At 46.3% G+C, this 21656-nt stretch overlaps 1 protein-coding gene across 7 annotated transcripts in view; it reads left to right on the forward strand.

Annotated features, from left to right (window-relative positions):
• The window catches only part of NEURL1 (neuralized E3 ubiquitin protein ligase 1), a 161953-nt gene extending 140566 nt beyond the window's left edge, over positions 1 to 21387 (forward strand). For all 7 annotated transcript variants that reach the window (XM_074591662.1, XM_074591660.1, XM_074591658.1 and 4 more), the window contains exons 4-6: positions 2021 to 2701; positions 16918 to 17064; positions 18384 to 21387. In XM_074591662.1, the coding sequence (XP_074447763.1) occupies positions 2021 to 2701; positions 16918 to 17064; positions 18384 to 18625 (1070 nt within the window). In that variant the 3' untranslated portion in view covers positions 18626 to 21387. The remainder of the gene's footprint in view (positions 1 to 2020; positions 2702 to 16917; positions 17065 to 18383) is intronic.
• Positions 21388 to 21656: the final 269 nt, after the last annotated feature.

Genomic DNA, 21656 nt, shown 5'->3' on the forward strand with positions numbered 1-21656 from the left:
TCAGCCAGGCTGCACATGCATAGTTACAGGGAATAAGATAGAGAGGACCTTCTGTTCCTATTCAGAAAGGTCTCTACCCATTCACCTCCACCAAAGGATCATCATCAACTGCCAGTATTAATTTGTTCTCCTGTGTGGGTTTCCAGCCAAAGGAGGGTAAAATAAGTCTAATTCTATCCAGCAGGAGCACTTGCAATGCAAATGCCAACCCATATATTACAAAGCATTAATGCGACCCACTTCTAAATTACTTGGGGTAATTTCTGATTTTATTTATTCCTCCTTTTCTTTAATTAACTTCTGGGAAGAGAAGCCGAAGTATCAGTATGGGGAAAATCAAATATGAGAAACAAAGCCCATTTTTATTTTGAGACTGTGCTTCCCTTGTAATAGCAGCTTATTTAAAGAGGAGCCTGGAATAATCCAGTTTAAGCAAAGCAAAGAGCTCTACTGAAGCCAAACTGTGTGTGGGTGTGCTCTTGTCAGGGCTCCCAGAAGAGGAGGGCAGGAAAGGCTGTTAGTCAGGCATCAGATATTGCAGGAGATGTTGGTTATTCAGTAGCTGGCATTTTTCCTTGGCATACCAGTTCAGAGCCACTACTCTGGTGTACTGGGAAAGGGTGCATACCATCGGGAAAATCCCCAGATAACCTGAGGCCCTGCTCTTTTGTTGTTGTAAAAGAAACTCCCAAGGACGAGGTGCCCACTGCAAGGGCCTAGCAGGTGGGTTTGGAACGAGCCTCTGCTCCTCTGCCTCATCTTGTCACTCTACTTGTGCTGTGGTTGTGGCAGGTCCCAGGCTGGGGTCTGGTGGCGTTGCTTTGTGCCACCTGTGGGGGGTTGTATTGTATGGGGTGGTCCTACCTTATACCATTTGGATCCGGGCTTGAAGCCACAAGTCTTCAAGCATAGCTGGCGCAGAGGAACAGTCAGTACGGGCCGTAGCTTATTGCAACGTTTGCAGAAAATTACCCACGTGCTCAATTGTCTCTTGATGCTATGGGCTTCTCAGAGTTCAGAAAGCCAGACATAAGTATAAATCTTTGCATTATCTCAGCTTACTTTTATAATCTGTTTAAATAATGTGGTGGGTTTTTTTCCCACCACAATTGCTCTTTGGAATTTCCATAGCAACAGCATAGCTAAGGATATGTTAAATAAAAGTAATTTAGGCATTAAAGGCAGGTGATTCTTAGAAAAAGAATCAAATAAATTGATGATTAGCGCTTCAAACAGCAGGTGAGACTAACAAAGAGGATGAGGTGCAATTCTGTTTCCACTGGTGGATTTGAATGTGTAAGCATCATCTTTCTTTGTTATATATCCATAGAATTGCCTAGGCTGGAACAGACCTTTCAGATCATCTAGTCCATGGATTTGATTTTTAATTATTTGGCTTGGAGATAATAAATGATGGTATGTTATTTATAGAAAACTGCATATTCCCAAGTTCCGCACTGTGAAATCCATATCTGTATTGGTTTGCAGTGAGCACCAGAACACTAATGATTAATTAAATGCAGGAATATTAATTAAATTTCTTATGATGATAAATAAATTAGAACTGAACATAGCATTTTTTAAAATAAAAAAGTATGTGTAGTTAGATATTTATTTCCTAGATCTATGAGAATTACTGTAGACAATAAAGAGGGCATGTAAACTTGGAGCCTGTATAGATATTGATTGGTACGTTCAGGGTATATTTCAGATATTTACCCTCTGCTTCCCCTCTCCAAGGAGAGCCTCCCCTGGTCAATGCTTTCCATCGATTTCAAGTCTGTCTGCTCAGAAGCTGAAAATGTTGATGCTGGTGGAGAAAGTACAGGAACAGCAATCGATTGCAAATACATTTTATGATACTCTGCTTCCATTTTTTAAAGGGAAAAATTTATTAATGGCAGCAGGTCTTGGATTTTCCCTTTGAAACATATCAGTCAAACTGACAGCCATTTGCAAACTGCTGGACATTTTCATTTTCTCTGAAGTGACCCCTCTTTTGTTTTCTCTCTCCCTGCAGACAGTGAAATCATTCCTCCCGACTGCCTGCGGCCCCGCTCCTTCACCGCCATCCGCCGGCCCTCGCTGAGGCGGGAGACGGAGGACACGCGCCTCTCGGTCAGCCTGTGTGACCTCAACCTGCAGGAGGAGACCTTCCATGTGACAGCCACCACGTGCCCCATCCCGCAGAACTCCCTCAACTCCCAGCACTCCCACCTCCTCCCGTCCCAGCTGGAGAGCGACCTCCGCTTCCACCACCTCCGGGGACCCCACGTCAAAATCCTCGATGACCAAACCGTGGCCCGTCTGGAGCACGCCCGGGAGGAGAGGACTTTGGTTTTCACCAGCAGACCCCTTCGGATCAACGAAACCATTTTTGTCAAAATCAACAAGTCCAACGCTGTGCGCACAGGGACGTTGTCCTATGGGGTGACGTCCTGCGACCCCAGCACCTTGCGCCCCAGCGACCTCCCCTATAATCCTGAGTCCTTGGTCGACCGAAAGGAGTTCTGGGCCATCTGCCGAGTCATAGTGCCCCTCCAGAGTGGAGACATCCTGGGATTTATGGTGAATTCGGATGGTGAGCTGCACTTGAGTCACAACGGTGCTGGCACTGGCATGCAGGTCTGCGTGGACTGTTCCCAGCCCCTCTGGATGTTCTTCGTTTTACACGGCGCGGTCACGCAAATTCGATTGTTGGGTATGTCAAACCCTGTTTTCCAAACGTCATGTGCAGGACAGCAAGGAGGGGGGATACATTGCAGGGGAAGGGTGGAGGGAATGAGTCCCTCCTCGCTCTAGGATCAGGTGCAAATTTTGTTTTTATAAAAGGAGAAAAAAACCCAACAGTCATGTACGTAGCACATGGATATGAGTTACGAGGCTTACCTCTTTGCACTTCTCTAGCATTCTTCATGGTCTCAAAGTTCTTTTCAGATAATGAATTAAGCCTTAGAGACCTCCATTAAAGTACAGATGAGTCACCGCTGACCTAGGAGAAGCAAAGAAGGGGGAGGAGAGGTGCTTTGGGCTGAGCTAATGTAGGGCATAACCAGAAAGAAAAATGAGATCTGATGCCCTTTTCTGTGTGTTATGACTGCTTGCCAAAAAGCACAGTCCCCTTGCTTTCCCCAGGCTGGTATGTGAGAGGCAGGCTGGCAAGCAGAGAAGCAGCCCTGTGCCTCATGATCCTGGCACTGCAGAGAGTGTGGCACTGACCAGCTTAACAGGAGAGGCGTCTCCTGGTCCTCCAGCCCTATTTAAGGTAGCATAGCTCATACAGGTTGATGGACCTCTGGAGAGCTGGCCTCTTTCTCTTGATATTTTTGTTTTTAAGCTCTGTTAACTGAAGTTCCTAATTTAAATGCTGAAAGTCATGGTTTGAAGGTGTGGAGGGAAGAGCCTTGAAACAGCATTTAGCCAGGATCAAATTCACTTGTGTGTGTGTGTGTATTGGACACAAAAGTAGGTTGTGTTTGGCCATGAATTTGGACCATATAATGATTCTGCCGGTGTCAGCGTCAAAAGGTAAATGATGGATTCTGAGAACATGATGCAATTCCTGGTACTCCTCTAACTGGAGACGATTTGAAAATGCTCCTTTCTTGTTTATTCTGTTATATTCATATAACTTCAAATATGCTAATATTCCTTTTTGCTTCAGATCCTCACTATTAAAATTCCCCTCTTACCCAACAGGAAAAAAACCCTAAACCCAAAAGCCAACCAACACCTCCTTTTTAAGGATTTATAGACGGTCTTTGAAGATAAATTGTGGTGAGCATACACATCTGTCTGCAGAGTCTTGTTCACCTTAATCACAGTAAGAAGTGCCTTATATAATTTGCTTAAAGTTGACCATAGGCCTATGCTGTGAGTGGTTTTTGGCTGTTAAAGGCTCACAGATGACAAATGTAATACTGCAATTTATTTCCACGAGCCCAAGACTCAATCCCTGATAATTCAGCCTGATTACATTTGTTGTGGGTACCGTACATAATCCATGGCTAGCTCTGCTCTCCACCAACATGTCATTGTGATAATAGTAGGTGAAGTCAAACAGATCCCAGTAAAGTAGGAGATTAAATGCTCCTGTATATGTTAGAAGGAAAACATCCTCAGGTCATTGAGCTGCTGGTAAAACTAAGTCATTGACCAGTGCTTCCTTTCACATGAGATCACTAATTCTGGCAGTTTTGCACAGAGCAAATAGCCGGCTTGCGGTATGTCCTGAAACAGGGCAGTGAGGATGTGTCTCACCAGAGGGACAGAATCACCTCCTCATACAGACTTCAACAGAGCACGGACTTGAACGCAGGCCTCCTGCGTCCTGGACAAACCTCCTGCTGCACATACCCCGTGTGCGTCCTGCCTTCCTGCTCACAAGTTCAGCCCAAACCAGTACACTCCTAGTGCATGTTTTAGATAAATCTGTGTTTGGATCCATGAAATTAAGTCTGCTGAGTTGGAAAACTCCTCCCTACCTGTTTTTGTGACCACATAACAGACTTTTCTGGCTTCGGTCAGTGGAGGAGAAGCTGAAAATGGGCTATTGTTCTTAAGTGAGATGTAAGTGAAAAGAACCAGACTTACTGCCCTTGCTTCTCTCAAGGGAAGGACCCTGCTGAGTGCACAGCTTTATCCACATCAGTTTGGGCAGCAAGCTGCTATCTCCCAGTTAAAAGCTCTGAAATAGGAGCTTGCCTATAATCTTTAACAGGTATTAAAATACAAATAGAGCTTTACAGACCTATGTTTCCAGTATAACAATGCTGGGAGCAGTACAGTCCCAGTATCAGTGCAGCTGCCCAGAGAAGAGCACTGATGCTGTCCCAGCACTGCACATCTCTGCAACTGCAGTAGTTACGTGGATCAGCAATATCCCAGCAGAAGGCAAAGGAAATAATGAACTCCCTTCTCTAGCTTTTGCAATGTTATTAGGGAGGTGATGTGCACTGTTTGCACTGCAGTGGAAGAGATTATGGTGCTTGCCATAATATCTGTCATTATAATATTAGAAAATGTAAGAAGAATATAAAGTGTTCATCTTTCTAATGACAAGCTCCGTCTTCGGAATGCAAACAAGAGTAATTTTGTGTGATCTATCTTTTGTAGTTTGAGCTTTCTATCACAGGAGAAGACATGTTTATAGTCATCTTTTTCTAATTTTAATGGAAAAAAATGAAGTTCCATATCCTTGAAAGAAATGAGACACAAATACTGCAAGAGGGATAATTGTAACAAACCTATCTTAAATAGCAGATGTCATTCTGTTTCTGGGGGCATACCATTATTAGATTAATCAAAGCAATGTTACGCAACGCTAAAAGAACATCGGCACTACAGCCGACTATAAAATGAAATTAAAGTTGCAGGGTTTTCTTCTTCTCCAGCTTTTCTGTTTCATTTGGAGGATGGAGAAGGCGTAGAACAGCTATACCACTCTTGCACCTAGAGAAGGTTTATTTTTGACTCATATAATAAGATGGCTCAGGGTATTGAACACTGGATACTACATTTCACGCCGTCACATTAGTTATTTGGTCCTGACCCAGAGCAGGGCTAAGCTCAGGTCTTCCCTGGCTTGTGGCTTTACCATAGAAGCTGACGTTTGCTGACCACAGTTATTCCACTGTGTTGGAGATGCAACATTTATTTTCTAATCTAAATATTAGGGGAGACCATCTCTACCCAGGCTGATGGTCTTACAGAACTCTATAAGAGAGGAGGGGAGCGTGGGGTTGGTTTGATAGTAAAGAATTCTGACTTCTGTTTCCATCTTGCCAATCTGGCATCATATACTGGCAATGTATTTGCTGTAGGAGAAATAAAATAGCAGAAAATAAAGACGAGGTTGGAAACATTTTTTTTTTTTAAGTCACCCCAGCAAAAGGGAAATAAATTAAACCCAAGCACCTCTACAGCCTATAGCGGCCACAGTCATCTGTAGTGGGAGGTGGAAGGATGTCAATTAGTTGCAAAGAAAAGGTTAAAAGGCAGCTTGACCACATGGAGGGAAGGTAAATGAAAGAGGAGGGCACTTTAATATAGCAGATAATAGCATTAAAAATATCAAGCTGCTGGAAAATGAAGGGACACAAATTTAAATTAAACATAAGTGAGGGTGATTAACTACAAGAACCAGCTATTGAGGGAGGCAATAGATCTTTTTGTCAGAATTGGAAGCCTTTCTAAATATTTTATATGTAAAGTGCTGGTCTTAATTCAGAAATTCAGTGGGTTGTGCACATAGGACAACCAAACAGAAACCCAGATCATTAGGCATGTACAAATGAAACAGTCTTTGCATATCCTTTAGGAATTCCATTAGTTCAGGCTTGGGTTGTTTTTTTTCAGGCATCATTCCTGTACAGTTGACAAAACCAGCCTATTAAATTTGATTTACTGCTTTCAGCTTTTGCTGGTAAGCATTTCAGCTCACACACAGTTTTATTGACAGCTCTGAAAGGTTGAAATGAGCCAGTCTGGATGCACTGGTCTGGTTTTGGTCTGGTTTTGGTGGTGTAATTCATTTATGAAGTTAAATTGATCGGCCCCATAAGGCTTTAAAATGTATGACTCATGTCTGGAGGAGCTATCACAGCAATAAGTTTATATATTTAGTATTTGGGGATCCAAATGGTTGGGGATATTCTTTCATTTTCTTTTGTCTCAGAATGAATCACCAGCATGTAAAACATCTTCCTTCATCTCCTTTATTTTGTTTTTTTGGTGTGGTTTCCCTTGTGAGTTTCATCCATTCCAGTAATATTGAAATTTTCTTTTGAGCAGTGAAATAACATGTTCCATCAACAGTCATACTAATGAAGCCGAGTTGCCAACTTATCTGTGTCCTTTCTATCCATGCACTTGAATTACTCCAGCCCCACCAGAACAGCTGTACAATATTGCAGCTCTCTGGATGTCTCCTAATGCTGGCCAAGAGCCAGCGTTAGGCCTGAAAAAACCAACCCAAGAGCCAGCATTTGGTGTGGGTAAGTCTGTATTCACATCCATGCTGGATAAGTGCGGAGTGTGTGTGGGCTAAGCTCTCCTGCCTCCTTTACCGTGAGCATTGAGTTGGGGCTCCTGCTTGGCTGCCCATTGCGAGATATTTTGAAATTAATTGTTGCTGAGGTTTCCGTCCTTCTTTCAGACTTTCTTGGAAACTGGGGAGGCGAGGAAGAAAGAGCTGGCCAGTTGCACCCTGACTGTCCCAGGACTCCAGCATTCCATGGCAGAGCACCTGTCTCTTCCAAAAAAGTTATTCACTCTGGATGCAGTTATATACTTACTTACTTTGCCCATACAATTAACTGCAGTGAGCACACAAAATATTAAATGATTGTTGGTGTGTACAGTTGTACACACCGCCCATGGTGCAGACAGCAGGTACAGTTTGTAGAAAAGTCTCCCACACAGAGAGGGAGAATCTGGGATTTTGGTTCTTCAGCTCTAAGTTTCCAAGCTTTTCCTGTTTGAGAGAAGCTGGCTTGTTCTTTGCAGTAGTAAATCACACACCCTCATCTCTGATCTCAGTTGTGGCCATGTGTAGGTTACCCATTTGGGAACTTGATGCTTCTCTGACTTGGTTCATTCCAGTGATGTGGAAATTGCTGAATTGAATGCAGCAAAAGAGAAACCTGATAAGTGCATAACATTGGTGCACAGAAATGCACATAATGAATTGCTTCTTTTAACACGTGTTCAATTAGAAGTACCCCGGAGTTTTATCATCCATGTTTTGTTTTTTTATTTATTTTGGAAACATTTCACACTTGTATGGAAAATGGACTCATTAAGCTGATTGGGATATAACAGACCTGTGTTGTGTGGATTTCCTACGTACTGCAGAGTATGTGGTATTTTATAGTGTTAGAAAGCGGGGGGGGAAGGAAGAGAGTCAATATTTAGTGCCTCTTGGAAAGAAATCCACTTGTATTAATTGGTGCCTCTTCATATACCCTCCTGTCATGCGTGGCTTTATCTTTCATTGCAAGTGAAGCACACGTTACTGATGTTAAGTTGTAAGAGCTCCACAAGAGCATTACAGTGTCCGTAACTGCTGGGCTTGATTCTAGCACTGCACAGGGCTCTCCATTCACGCCCTGTTCTATATTCATGGTTTTACGGGATCATTAGCACGAAGGGAAGCTGTTGTGTTAGAGAGGACAGGTTGCTTAACAACTTGGGTTTGGAAAACTGCACAGTCACAGAGAATTGGATGCAGTCAAATGCTTGTCCCTTGTGGTCAGTGTCAGCAATGTCAGAGTTAATACCTGCTTGTGGCGCCTTTATATCATCCAGCTAAAGATCTCATCACAGGTGACACATAATTAACCCACACTTGCCACAGGTAAGTCAGTGAGCATTAGCCTGTGTACTGAGGTATCAGCCAGCATCTGGGTAAAGGCTGGGTAAAGCAAGCGGACCTCCTCTAAGCAAGAGCCACAGGACTTGCAAATGTCCTGTCCTCTGCACGCTCTCCTCCACAAGAGCAGAAATGATTATCATCACTAGGATAATAAACTATCTGGCTGCAGTGAGATGTTCATAGCTAGTGATGTATAGATCTCCCTTATCTCATAACGCCTTTGCCTGCCTACAGTGAATATACAGGATGTGGGATCATATACCAGCCTCTTTGAATTGCAACTTGTCTGTCAGGACAGATAAAATCTGCCTATTCTTTTAAATAACACTGGCATGAGTTAGTTGTTCTGGCTACTGTGAGAGTGACATAGCAGACTAAACTCTTTCTTTTCCTTCTTAGTCAGATGCCTTTTCATCCCAGAGAAATTCAGAGCAGTGCAGGCCAAGAAAAGTGAGAGTATTTGTTTCCTGTATGCATCTACCACCCTATTTATACATGTCCCTCCTGGAGAAGCCCAGAGCTTGGAGGTGCTGGGTTAGGCAGCAGTATTCTATTGCTCAGAGAACCGCTTTTGCTGTGGTCTCCCAGATACGCTGAGCCAAATGGCTTTTTTGAGATGGAGCTGAAAAAGGTGCTGTTATGAACAGAAGCGTTTTTCACCTGGATAATTAATATCTGTGATCTTTTAGAGGGCTTGTTGGATTGTTTTTCTTAAACAAGACGAAAGCTCCAACTCATTTATCATGCAGTTCAGCTACTCAATCCAGGCATCTTTTTTTACCTCTTATTGATCTAAGCATCTGTCTGGGTGCTTTTTTGGTCTGGTATTTCTCAGGTTGAGAGCTGCGGCCCCATTAGAGGCTCTTTCACTTCAGTTCAGATAGATGTTCATTGCATGGTGTCCACGCCCTCAGGATTTTGCAGGATGAAGTGCTGAGTAGCCTCTGAACTTCACCTATCAAGTCAAGAAGATGCCTAAGTTTGCTGTGTGCTCTTTGCTTTCAGATGGCACATCGGGCTTGGGCTGTGAGTGTTGCTGGATCAGTTGCTGGAGAACTGCTGTGATGTCTGGAGCTTTCATATTTCTCCTGCTTAATTGGAGTGTGCATATGACTGCAGGACAGTAATAGATGTGCTGGTGCCCTGCTGCGCTTCTGGACACAGCAGACAGCAATGCTCCAGTGAAGCCATAAAGTACCCTCCTGTTCTGATCCACATGAAAGTCTGAACCGTTGTTCTCCGTGTGGTTTGGATCTAATTTTTACTTCCCTGAACAGTGGTTGTCCGACACCCATCTGTAAACACAGGCCTTATGGTTTTGCACGCACAATCTGCCAGGCTGCTTTTTTGACCTATTTCCGTACATTTCTGTAGCATAATGCAAAATCCCTTACGTTTTCATGGGCTTGTAAAGAACAAAATATAATATTGTTCTGTTCGGAACAGTTTTTAAATCCCCCAGGAAGTACTTGAATGCAAAAAGCCCCATGGATCATCAACTGATGTCGGTCACCTGAGAGGCAGAGATGAGCTGCAGCATAGAGGCTGGGCTCTGAGAGCATGGTTGGCCAAAAAACATTGAGCCCAAGGGGAAGGAAGCTCTGGTTTCTGGTCAATGCAGTATTGTTCCCATCACCGTGGGAACATAACAAATGGCTGTGTAAATACATGTATTTTATAGTGTTCAGAAATGATGGATATGCTTACATCCTTCCCTAACAGTATTGTTGATCTTTAACTACCATGTGCCCAGGCAGCAACAGGTGCTTTGTTCCTTTGTTTTAGCGTGATGGATTCAAAAGTCCGTGTTGGACAAGGCCTGAGTGGCCCTGGGGGACAGAATAGCTCTCCTGCAGCCTTGGCTGGAGGCAAGACAATCTGATCATGTGCAGAAGCATATATGGCTGCTCTTTGGAGCAGAGAACACGCTGTGGGGTAGGGCTCCCATTTTAGTATTGAGGCCGTCGTGCAAAAACCGTCTTTGATATTTGCAGGTCTCTCTACAGCTGATGGGACATTTGCATTAGTGAAAAGCAGTTACTGAAATAAAACATGGAAGGATTTAGCTCCTGCAAAGCTTGTCTTGATAAAACGCACCTTTTAGTGGATGTGCCACTGATGGAATACCAAGGTTTCCAGTGTCAGTGTGAAGGGAGAGGTGCTGGTCTGACATCTGCCAAAGAAAGAAACTTCATCTTTCTTCCTGGGAAAAGACAGAGGAAAGTACCGAGGAGATCTCAGTACACTGTGTCTTGCCACTAGCTTGCAAGGTGAAGAGAATACACGCTTAGCGTACTGTTCCAGGTTCTTCAATATGGGCTTTTGCTCTTGTAGTATGCGAAATAATAGCTGTGTAGTTCCACCAGTCTGCATTATCTAATAGTTAAAGTACCTCTCTACCTTTTTCTGGAATGGGAGGACAAATACACAAGCTACATTCATGAGTAGGAAAAAAAAAAAAAAAAAAAAAGATGTATGTAGGAGATTTTCCAGTAAAATAGTAGTAAGGACCAAAATTGACGTCCCAGTCCTACCCACCTTGCACACGGCTATTTATCGATGGTGTTCACATGCTAGAGGTCACTATAAAGCCAAAGATCTGCAGTAGGTAATGTTAAGCAAAGATACGACTCTTTACATGGTTAAGTTGCTCTAGTATTCAGTCTCAGTAACATGCTCAGCTCACTCACACTGCAGGAGTCCCCGTGTTATGGGATGGACCTCCATCGGAAGACGTTTACATGAACTCAGTACCCACAATTGTGCTAGATTTTTGAAAGAACCTTGATCCTATTTAGATAATAAAATCAGTGGCGCTGATACATTCAGAATGTTAAATGTGAGAATGGATATTGAGCTGTTTCTGAGATAGGGGAATTATTGCAGCTGACAGGCTTAAAAATCTGTCTCCTAAAAAAGGGAAATCAAGTTGAGAGTTTTGAAAGGCATCTAAATGACTGTGACTGTCAGGTGCCCAGTGCTCACCGCACTAAAACGTATGAGAAGTGCACAGCTCTCTTGAGCACCCTTAAATATCCCAGTTGAAGTCTACAGCCAGATTTCAGCAGCTGTTCCAATCTTTTCCACAGTGTGCTGGAAGCTGTGGGACCTGCAGGTGCATTGAACAACGTTGAAAAATCTGTGATTGCTGGGCAAGTCAGTATGTTGCAGAAGACTTTATCTTGCTTAGAAACTGTGGTAGGAGGCTCCCATATTTTGTCTTTTAGGTACAATGTTTAGTTAAGATCCTGGCATAGTCCTTAAGATGGGTATGGGTAAAGCCCATTTAATGGGAAAGCCCATTAAAAAGGTGATGATCAAACTATGTGAGCTGTGAGTTGCACAGTAGTGGTCATTTACGGACAGCATCCTGTAAGCCAGGAAAAATTAAGCTGGATGGGTTCAAAGGGGAAAAAAAGGATAGCTCTGGAGTATAGACCGAATGGTTATGCATTATTTATGCTTGTGAAATAGTCATTAAGAGCCTAGACAGGTAACACGAATAGCAGGAGGTGAGTGAACCACCTGAGAAGGTGTTTGGTGTTGCCAGACAGCATTCTGGGGGCAGAAGTCATGATATTCAGTCCTACTTGCAGCCAGCAAATACCGGGTATTGCTCATTAGTTCCTTTTCTACCTTGAAAGCAAAGTCGCCAGACTAGGCAATACCACATTTCCACTTCAAAGCAGCAGATGTTTTCAGCCTGTGGAGCATGGCTTCTGCAAGACTTCCACAAGCACAGTCCCAGTGCTCTGACAGAAACATCGTGCTTGCAGGCCTTTTGGGTTAAAATCTGAAAAAAGTGCAATGGGACTATATAATGTTGAATTTAATTATGAGGGGGAAAGGACTAAAGGAAGGAGACAGAGATTTAGTAAAATGAGTTGAGTCTTGTCTCCTCATGAACATGAACGCTCCTCCCCACACTGGGACAGTATGAGGAACGTCCTGGTCAAATCCCAAGAAGTTAATGGGTACCTTTCACTGGCTGATGGATGTTTTTCATAATTTGATGCAGTTCAGCCTGTTGTCATTATTTGAGCCCCAGGAATGGCTCTACCCCTCTATCACCACTCTCAAGAATAGATACCAGATTAAGAAATGTGTTACGAACACCTTAAACCGGCAGTTTCCCAACCTTCAGTGATCCAAAGTCAACGGTAATAAGGAAGGAACATGCTCTTTGGCACTACTCTACTTTTCTGTCCATCTCAGCTGTAGTTTGAGTCCGGGAGTATTAAGATAGTGCTTGCTAGCAATGCGTTGGGAATAGCTGCAGAACAGATTCATGGCAGCTGCTCCCTGCTCTGGGCCACGGAGATGCCCTGGGGATTTACTTGCATCATAGCAAATGCCCCTAAGCATGCTCAGAAGGAGAATGCAGACAGCATGTTGCTCTTCCCACCTGCTTTTGTTGTTGTGGTTGTTTTCCGATTCTCTCTCTGGGGCCTATGCAGTAAGTAATACGCAGGGCACCATAATCACTTTGTTATGAGAAAGAAATGTAGAAATAATATTTTTATAAATGAATTAAGGGGAAGAGTTGATGGAAAATTTTCTGTATTTTTAGGGAGTATGGACTCTGTATCTGGTCTTCTTACCAATGTCAGTCCTTCAGTGGCACAGCTCTCCCCAGACAGCTGCCATTAAGAGAGATCAGCAAAAAGATGTCTGCTTAAAAGTTGGGAAAGCCTCAGGAGATATCCCCTGAGAGTGGATTGCAATGTTCTGGGAAACCACCCTTTCCACCACAATAGACACAGAGAGCCAAAAGCATCTCTGAGGATCACAGCTGCTGTATTTTGGTCACAGTTAGGATGTTCTATAAAAGGGCAATCATGGATACAGATAACTGCTCTCATAAAAATCATAAATGCTGGATGGTATCCCAAGAGACTACCTACTTTACCTTCCTGTTCTTAAAGAGCTCTAATGATGGAGATGCCATGGTCTCTCTAGGAATCCTGTTTGCTTTACAGTGCTTCACTATCTACATAACGTATAACCTGAACGCATTAGGAGCCTGCACCCATGATTTCTTGTTTTATTCAGAACTTTCACCAAGAACAGATTGTTTCTTCTCTCCTTTTAGCAGCCTATGAAAAATGTTGCCATCTTAAGATCGTAGAATCATACAGCATTTCAGGTCAGAAGGGACCCCGGGGAATTAGCTAATCCAACCTCCCGCTCAAAGCACGGCTAACTTCCAAGTTAGCACAAGACCATGTCCAGTTGAGTTTTGAGTATTTCCAGGGACAGAGATACCACAGTGCCACCAGGCTCCTGCTCCAGTCCTTAACCAGCCTCATATGACCCTGGATTGGCGCAACGTTTTCATAACAGGACAGCATTGTTGATTTATGATCATCTGGTGACCTCCAGCAATCCCCAGGCCTTTTTCTGTAGGACAGCTGTATTTCTAATTGAATGGACTAATTCCTTGTCCTGTATTTGGGTAGCCGATTATCTCTGCTTAAGTGCTGCGTTTTGCATTTGATCGTACTGAATACCGTCCCATTTATTTCTGATCCCGTTTCCAGTTTGGCAAGACCATTTTGAATTACAAACCTTTAGCATACTAGCAGCCTTTCCTGGCATGATGTTGTCTGTACATTCCACGGTAATGCTCTTGTCTACTGAAAATATAATACTCTGTTTCCGTTTGTGGGTGGACATATAGGTTCATTTATTTGCACCTCTCCCAGAGTGATGACAGAAGTGCAGAGAAAGAGTCAATCATCTGCATTGGATTTTTGCTAATAATTGGACTTTGCAAAGATAAAACAGCAAATGGCATTGATTCAAAATCCATTTAAAGGTGATTCCAGTGTGTTCGGCATGTTTGACATCAAGCATGAGGCAAGTCAGCAGCAGAGACAATTTATCTGGGAGCTTTAGAGAGGAAGAATGTTTCTAAATCAATATTTAAATTAATCTGTTTAGAATTATTTAATTTTTTAAAAGCATGGTTTGAAAGCTAGCTCTTGGTGGGAGCTCTGTGCGCACAATGAGCGTGTTTGGCCTTGAGCGTATGTATCTGGTTTGAGTTAAGCCAAGCTGGCCACACTCATTCCACCCTGCACATGATCTCATTCCGTGCTCCTTGTCATGGTATCTGCACACCATCCAGCAATATATTAACAGCGTGAGTAACGTGTCTTATGTTGATTATTCTGTCACCAAGGGAGAATTGTGTCTTGTCTGGTAGGGAACTCAGATTGTTTTAAACAAAACTCTATACTTATGCTGGAGAGAAGTCAAGAGCTGCGCCTTGTGTCAGGAGGAAGAATTGGGAAGGTGTGTGCTGGCCCCTGTGTCTTGGGTAAGGCCATCTGGGGACTCAGACCAGCTACAGCCAGAGAAGACTGCGGTTCCGGCACTGACGAGCTCTCCTTGCACTGTGGAAAGGCCGTTTGCACTGCTGCCAGCATGCTTCATCGCTTCATACTCACACAGTTCACTCTTGGGGCACCTCCAAATTCCCCTATTAGTCAGGAAGAAAAATGATCCTAATAGTCTTTATTTTGCATTTAATTAAATTACCAGGTTGGTGTTAGAAATGCAATGTGCTGTGTGTCAGTCAAATGGAGCAAAGTCTCCAGGCTGCAGGGTGGAGAGGGAAGGCTTGAAAAACTTGTTCAGCTGCTCAGTGTTCGTATTTGTTCTGTATGCAGTGAACGAGCCGATATCTGTGCCCCCGCTGGGCCTGTTTGCAGTGTGTGTTACCCACGGGGCAAGTTTTCTGCTACGGTCATCTCTCAGATCGGAGGGGACGGGCCATTGCTTGCGGCTGTCGTTAGAGGCTGCATCATTCTCTTTGCCTATTTACTGAGCTGAACCGCAGCCTCAGCTCCCGTCTGTGTGATAAAGGAGGTGCCTCTCTACAGCATCGCAAGCATGAGAGCCCCAAAGACCTTTATAGAGGCTAATTCAACTTCAGATTGTGCCTGGGAGCAACGCGCTCCTCATTTGAAGAGTGGTAAAACTGAGGGACTGAAGGCTGAAGCGAATTGCTGCTTCTCCCGTAGGCAGTCCTCAGAACAGATTTCGACCCAAACATGACCCCCCCACACACCCCCAGTCCCTGTGCTACACTCAGGCTGCTCAGTCTCATTCTGCTAAAAAGGGCAGGAGAATCTGGCACTGGGGGCTGCTGCTGTGCTTTTGCTTTTTTTGCACAATCCACAGTTGGCACTTGGAGTCCCTGCTTCCCAGGTTTGGTCCTCCTTGGCTCAGTAGCCTCCCTGCAAATAGGAACTGAAGGACCTTTCTGGCGCGTGGGGTTTTCCTGGCCTCCTGCTGCTGCCTTTTCTCTGGAGAGCAGCCTCCGACTCATCGAGGACACGGTGGATCCAAACCCTCTGTGTCTCTCGGCTCCTTATATGGTAACACGAAGAAGTCTTAGCCTTTTAGTTCTGATTTGGAGTTACCCTGGTTGTCTTCTCAGCTGGGGAACTAGAAACTTTAACTTCAAAACCATAGGAAAACTAGTTTTTGCCACCAAGATACCATACCTTGGTTCATGCATGTGTATGCTGCTGTCTCACACCTGTCTTACTGCAGACCAGGCTGCATCGTTAACAATGAAATTGCCCTACAAAACCTCTCCAGCAGTGAGAGTTTTAAGCATTCCCATTTTTCTCCCTTCTGGAAGAGGCTTTAAGGTACATGTTGTTATAAGAGCAGAATAAAGAGGCTGAGCCGCAGGGAGGGTGCCAAGCGGGATGTGGGGCAGAGCTGGCTTTTCTGACAGACCACACTAACACAGAGGTGATGGTGGGAAGTGAGAGCAGGAGGTGGTGGAGCTGGGGACACCTAGAAGGGACTTGAAGGGTGGTCTGCAGTCTTGAGCCATCACATTCAGACATGCAGGGAGTGGAGAAAACATTCCTGATAGCGGGAAGAGGTGTCCTTGTTCATCCCAGAGGCAAATGCATCTTGGTGAGTTATCCCCACTCTGACAGAGGCCACCCTACAAACCAGGCAGAGCAGTGAGCAGAGCTAAGTTTTCCTGATTGCCAGACCCTCATGCTTGTCTCTAGGAAGTCCTCGAGTGACTTTGCATGAATTTGTCGGAGCCTGGAATGATGCAGTTTTGCACTGGGTTAGTGTAGAGTGCTTTGACAAGGTGATACGTTCTTGTGCTGGAGTCCAGCCCACCCTGCTGCAGGCTGTGTCCTCTACTGGCAAGGAGCGCACCACTGGATATGGTGCTGAGGGTGCACGTGAGCATGAAGCCATACGGCAAGTAACTGCACTTAATGACTTGAGACACATTTAAGGGCAGAAACAAAGGGTTTTGATGACTAAAGGAGCTCCAGCAAATTTCAGGGGCTGTGGGAGCTCCATGTCTCTTCAGGGCCAGCTGCTAGCATTTAAAAAGGCATATGAGGATTTTTTTCCCTTTATGTCTTCCCTAGATTTCATGCTGATGAGACACAAATCCCGACAAGTGCTGAGAGCTGCACTCCCTGCCACATGTCCCCGGTGCCTCGTCAGCCCCAATTTTTAAAAGTAACTGGATTTCTTTTCTCGTGGTGCAGGTTCCACCATATTAGCCGAGCGGCTGGGGCTGTCCACACCAAGCTCGCCCGCGTCGACACCCAATTCCCCCACCGTCCTCTGCAGTGGTGTCTCTGACCCCATATTGTCTACATGTGGCTCTGGCCCCCTCTGCAGCTCTATCAGTGGTAAGTGTGATGGGATTCCCCCCCTCTGCCTTTCCTTTGCCTCCTGCTGCTGCTCTGCCTCCCTTCACCATCTCAGGCTTGTCTCCCAGAAGGACTCTAAAACCACAATGATCAACAGAGTCTCCCGTCAGCTCCCTCGCGGAGGAAGGAAGAGCCTCTGCAAAGGCTATTTTCAGTCTTTTACGTGGAAGCTGCTTAGATGCCTAGACAGCAATATTTCTCCAACCCTTTTCATCATGAAAGGTCCCAAGGGACGCAGCAGAGTTTCTGTTATGTGCGTGGCCCTGTGACGCACGGCTCCTTCTGGAGAGCTGTGTGGCAGTGACATGTTGCACGCTAGCTGAGACTGGAGCTATGGGTATGCCTGCAGCCCCCCTTTCCCTCTCCACACACCTTCAGTACCCTCATCAGAAAAAGGCACTATTGATATTTCTAATATGCCAATGAATTCCAGTGAGATTTAGATAAATGTACATGCAGTAGAAAACGATAGGCTGTTTTGCAGCATTTTTAAAACCCCAGGCACCTGCGTGATCCCAAGGCACTGATGGTGGGATATATAACTTGCCAAATCTTTGTCATTGTTGTCCAAACCAAGTGTGGTTTTCGCTGTAGGTACCTACCAGTCTCAAGTCTAATGACTGGTGACAACGAATGTTCAGATTTTTAGTGGATTTTGGGGGGAAAGAAATAGAAATTTCCTCATTATCTTGCTATCTCATCTGGCTTCATTGGTGAGCCCTCGTCACGAGCGTGCCTCCAGCATAATTACTGCAGCCCCCTCATAGCTCTCGAAGCAATGACCCGCTATGAGCTAGATGCTGTCCACGCAGGTACTACCCCACCCCTGTCCCGAAGGATCCATGCAGGGTGATTTGTAGCCAGGCGTTGTGGTCCCACACCCCTGGATCGTCCCTAGAGATGAAGCACTGCTTGTCTTGGGAGCCACTGCCACCGTGTGCCACCCAGCCTCTCCCTTTTCAAAGCAGATGGCTTGATCCGCCCCTCCTGATTTTTCCTCCTTTGCTAATGTTTAGACAGTGGTTTGAAAATGTGAAACTGCTCTTTGTTCTTGCTGCGGGGGAACAGCTGTCTCTTGGTTGGCTCTGCGTGGGCAGCAGATCCCAGCAGATGCTGCCTTTCTGTTGCCCTGAGCTGGTGAACCAGGGCTCAGTGAGTGGGACAGTAGGTCACAGGAAGGACCCCTGATCCCGGAGCATCCATTTCTGCTAGGGCATGGTTCCTCCCTCAGGGCAGAAATTACCCTGGGATGTCAAGCCTTTTATGTAACATGAGTGACCCTGTTCTTTGTGTTTCAGGCACAGCTCCAAACTCTCCCATCAGCTTGCCTGAGTCACCCATCTCCCCGTCCGTCTCAGGGCCCTGGGGAGATGAATGCACCATCTGCTACGAGAACATGGTAGACACGGTCATTTACTCCTGTGGACACATGTGTCTCTGCTATTCGTGTGGGCTGAAGCTCAAGAAGATGGCCAACGCTTGCTGCCCCATTTGCAGACGGGCCATCAAAGATATCATCAAAACATACCGCAGCACTTAGAGCAGCACCAGATGCTGTGGTGGGGACTGGGCAGGTGGGGACGAGGCTGTGAAACAACGCAGGTCTTGCTCCATATTCATCATCCAGGAGATTCAAAATCCATCACCCAGCACCACCCTGATCCCCTCTTCCGTGGACAACAGATGAGACAAGCTTAGATGCTGCTCTTCTAGCCTCCAAGCAAGCCCTGGGGCTGAACTCCAGTGTGTCAGGGAAGTTGCGATGGACTACTTACTCTCCCTTGTGGATTTTAAACTTTATCTCAGAAAAACCCCAGCTGGTGCAATCATCCCTTTTCTACCCCATGCACAGTGGAGGGGAGTCTCCAATGTTTAGCAGGGGCAGTAAAAGGTTCAGTGCTACACATCTCCTCCACGAGACACCCAGGGTGCTGAGGACAGCTTAGCAGAAGGGGAGAAACAAGCAACGTGTTTCCGTGTACAACCAGCCTGACTGTAGGAAGCCCCTTAGAAAGGACAGTGCGAGGCAAGCTTTGACCCAGCCAGCGAGGTGCAGTCAGCGCATTCACAGCAGAAAGGCTGGGGCCAGTGCAGAAAAGGACCCAGGATTTGTGAAGCAAAACCCACCCTATGTCCGCAGGCAGAAGAGCGGCCCCACGGCAGCCCCTCGAGGACTGTCCCCTGCTCCTCCTTCACTGTTCCCTGGCGGAGGCATTCATGGCGGCTTTGGCAGCCAGCACCGGCCTTGCTCCCTCTCAGCAGTGTCCAGCCACCTCCTGTCGCCGTCCTGTTGCATGACGAGCGGCTCTCCAACCCCACCACCACCCATTTGCTGTGGCTTGTCCCGAATGGTCTCCACGCAGCACGAGGGATTCAGCGGCATCTCTGCCCCCACGGGCCTGTGGGAGATGGAGATGTGTCTCCCCTGCCTTTTCTCCCCCTACCATCCAGACAGCACTTGTGAGGGAGAAAATAAAAGAAAAAAAAGAAACAAAACCCCCAACCCTGCTGGGGAAGAATGTATAAACCCACATGTCTGCGGGTTTCATTTACTGGTAACTTTATCACTGTGCTTTAAGACAAAACCAGCCAGGTGGTACTCAGCCCTTCACAGCCAGCCCGCTGGCAGGACATGGCTGTCCTTACCTGTTTGGAAAAGAGGAAAGAAAAGAAATATAGCTTGAGGGGTTTGATTTGCTTTGGTTTATTTAAATAAAATGCCTTCCCTCCTGGCCTGGTGGGGAGCCCCGCTGTCCCCATGGTGGGCGCCTGCAATGGTGGCCCCTGTGGTTGCTGTGACAACCACTGCTCTGCCATGGCCACCAGCCTGGCCCAGGGCTCCCAGCCCTTGGGCCCAGGCAGGGTGGCTCCACTGCGGCCGGAGCTGGCTGTCTCCCCTCCGGCCCCATCCTGCTGCCTTCCAGGGCCATGTGGGAGGAAGAGACGGTGTCTGGGCCCTGAGGGGTGATCAGGGCTTGGGTGCAGCAGCAGGGGCACTCGCCATGTTGCCCACCAGGGCAGGCCAGGGAAAGCCATGGGGTTGCACCCCTCCTGCCGAGCCTTTTCCTGCGCCCCAGCATATGGCCGCTTATGGGACCTAGGGGAACAGCGTGGCATAGGGATAAAGGCATTAAATATAACCAGCTGCTTGCTGCAGGGGCCATCATGCCACCCCAAGCAGCAGGCGGGTGAAGGAGCACTCGCAGAGGATGCTCCCAAGAGCACCTGGAAAACATGTCCTCGCCCTGTTCTCTTGAGGAAATGAAAAAAGAGGCTACTAGCTGGACAACGCATTGTAGAGCCTTTCTCTAAAGGCACCGCCATCACTGCAGCCTACCACAGGGGTCTGCAGCCACCCCCAGCCCGCCCCGGCGGGCAGCAACTAACTTGAACGCTGATATTCTGGTTACAGGGATTTACGTTATTTCTTTGCATACCTCTCACATACACCCCTAACCCAGCCCTGCGCTCCAGGCAGGCTGTCAAAAGCCCCGGAGGACCATGGCTTCTGTGCCCGGACACCCTCACTGAGGGGTGGGAGGAGGCCGGATCGGCAGGAGTCCGGGGGGGTGACAGCAGCCATGCCAGCAGCACGGGCGGTGGGCAGGCGAGCAGCCAGCCTCCAGCCTGCCCGAGGACAGAGCCCTGACCGGCAGACACAGGGAGCCCGTTTCAGTAGTTATACAAACTCCAGTGCAAAGATTTCAGGAAGAAGGCACTTACGGAGTAGGAAGGTGTCGATGAAACAGTGGATGTGGGGAAACGTGCAATAAGCAGCCTCCCGAGCCTTCACCACGCCAGTGGGACTGGTTCCCCTCCACGCAGGGCAAGCCAAGGGGTACATTTTATTTTTCAAGAAACTCCATCCATGGGTACCAGTGCAGTGGTGTGAATTCCCTTTTCACCTTTCAAACTCAGAGTGTTTTAATATATAACTGTGTTTGTTTTACTGTGGACCAAACTCTAGGAGTTAGCAGAAGCTCAAAGCATCCTCCAACATCCGAGCTCAAAAATTGGGGTTAAGTCCTGCTCCCAGCATCAGCTGGCCTCCGGTGGTGAGCAGGGAGGGGAGCAAGGCTCTCTCCAGGGAGAAAAAAAAACACAGCAAAAGCAGTAACAACAATCCTAACCTTTTGTTTTGTTTGACTGGTGTAGGTTCCCACGTACCTCCGTGTTCTTGTGTCATTTGCATTTCATTGCTTTACTTTAAGATGTTTTGTGTTCTGTTTAAAGAGAAGAATAACTCATTGTGAAAAATTGGATAACTGTGATTGTGAATAAAGTTGATTTAGGTATCCTGCAGCGGCCCGGGCGACTGAGTATTTACCATTTCCCCAAGCGTGGCAAAAGACGATGAGCAGGGCAGTGGTGAGAGGCTGAGGTAAGAGCAACAGTGGCACGAGAGCCCCTTCCTTGGGGGGAGCTGGCTGGAGAGCCCAGGCTTTCGTTCAGTGCACGTGGATGAGACGGTAGTGACAGCTGGGTAACGAATAGCCCCCTGAAGGACACCACACAGATAAGGAATAAAGGAAGCCACAAGAGTAAAAGTGAAGGCTAACCACGTTCCTGCA

Source organism: Larus michahellis, chromosome 6 (assembly GCF_964199755.1).
Source record: "Larus michahellis chromosome 6, bLarMic1.1, whole genome shotgun sequence".
NCBI classification, from domain to species: domain Eukaryota; kingdom Metazoa; phylum Chordata; class Aves; order Charadriiformes; family Laridae; genus Larus; species Larus michahellis.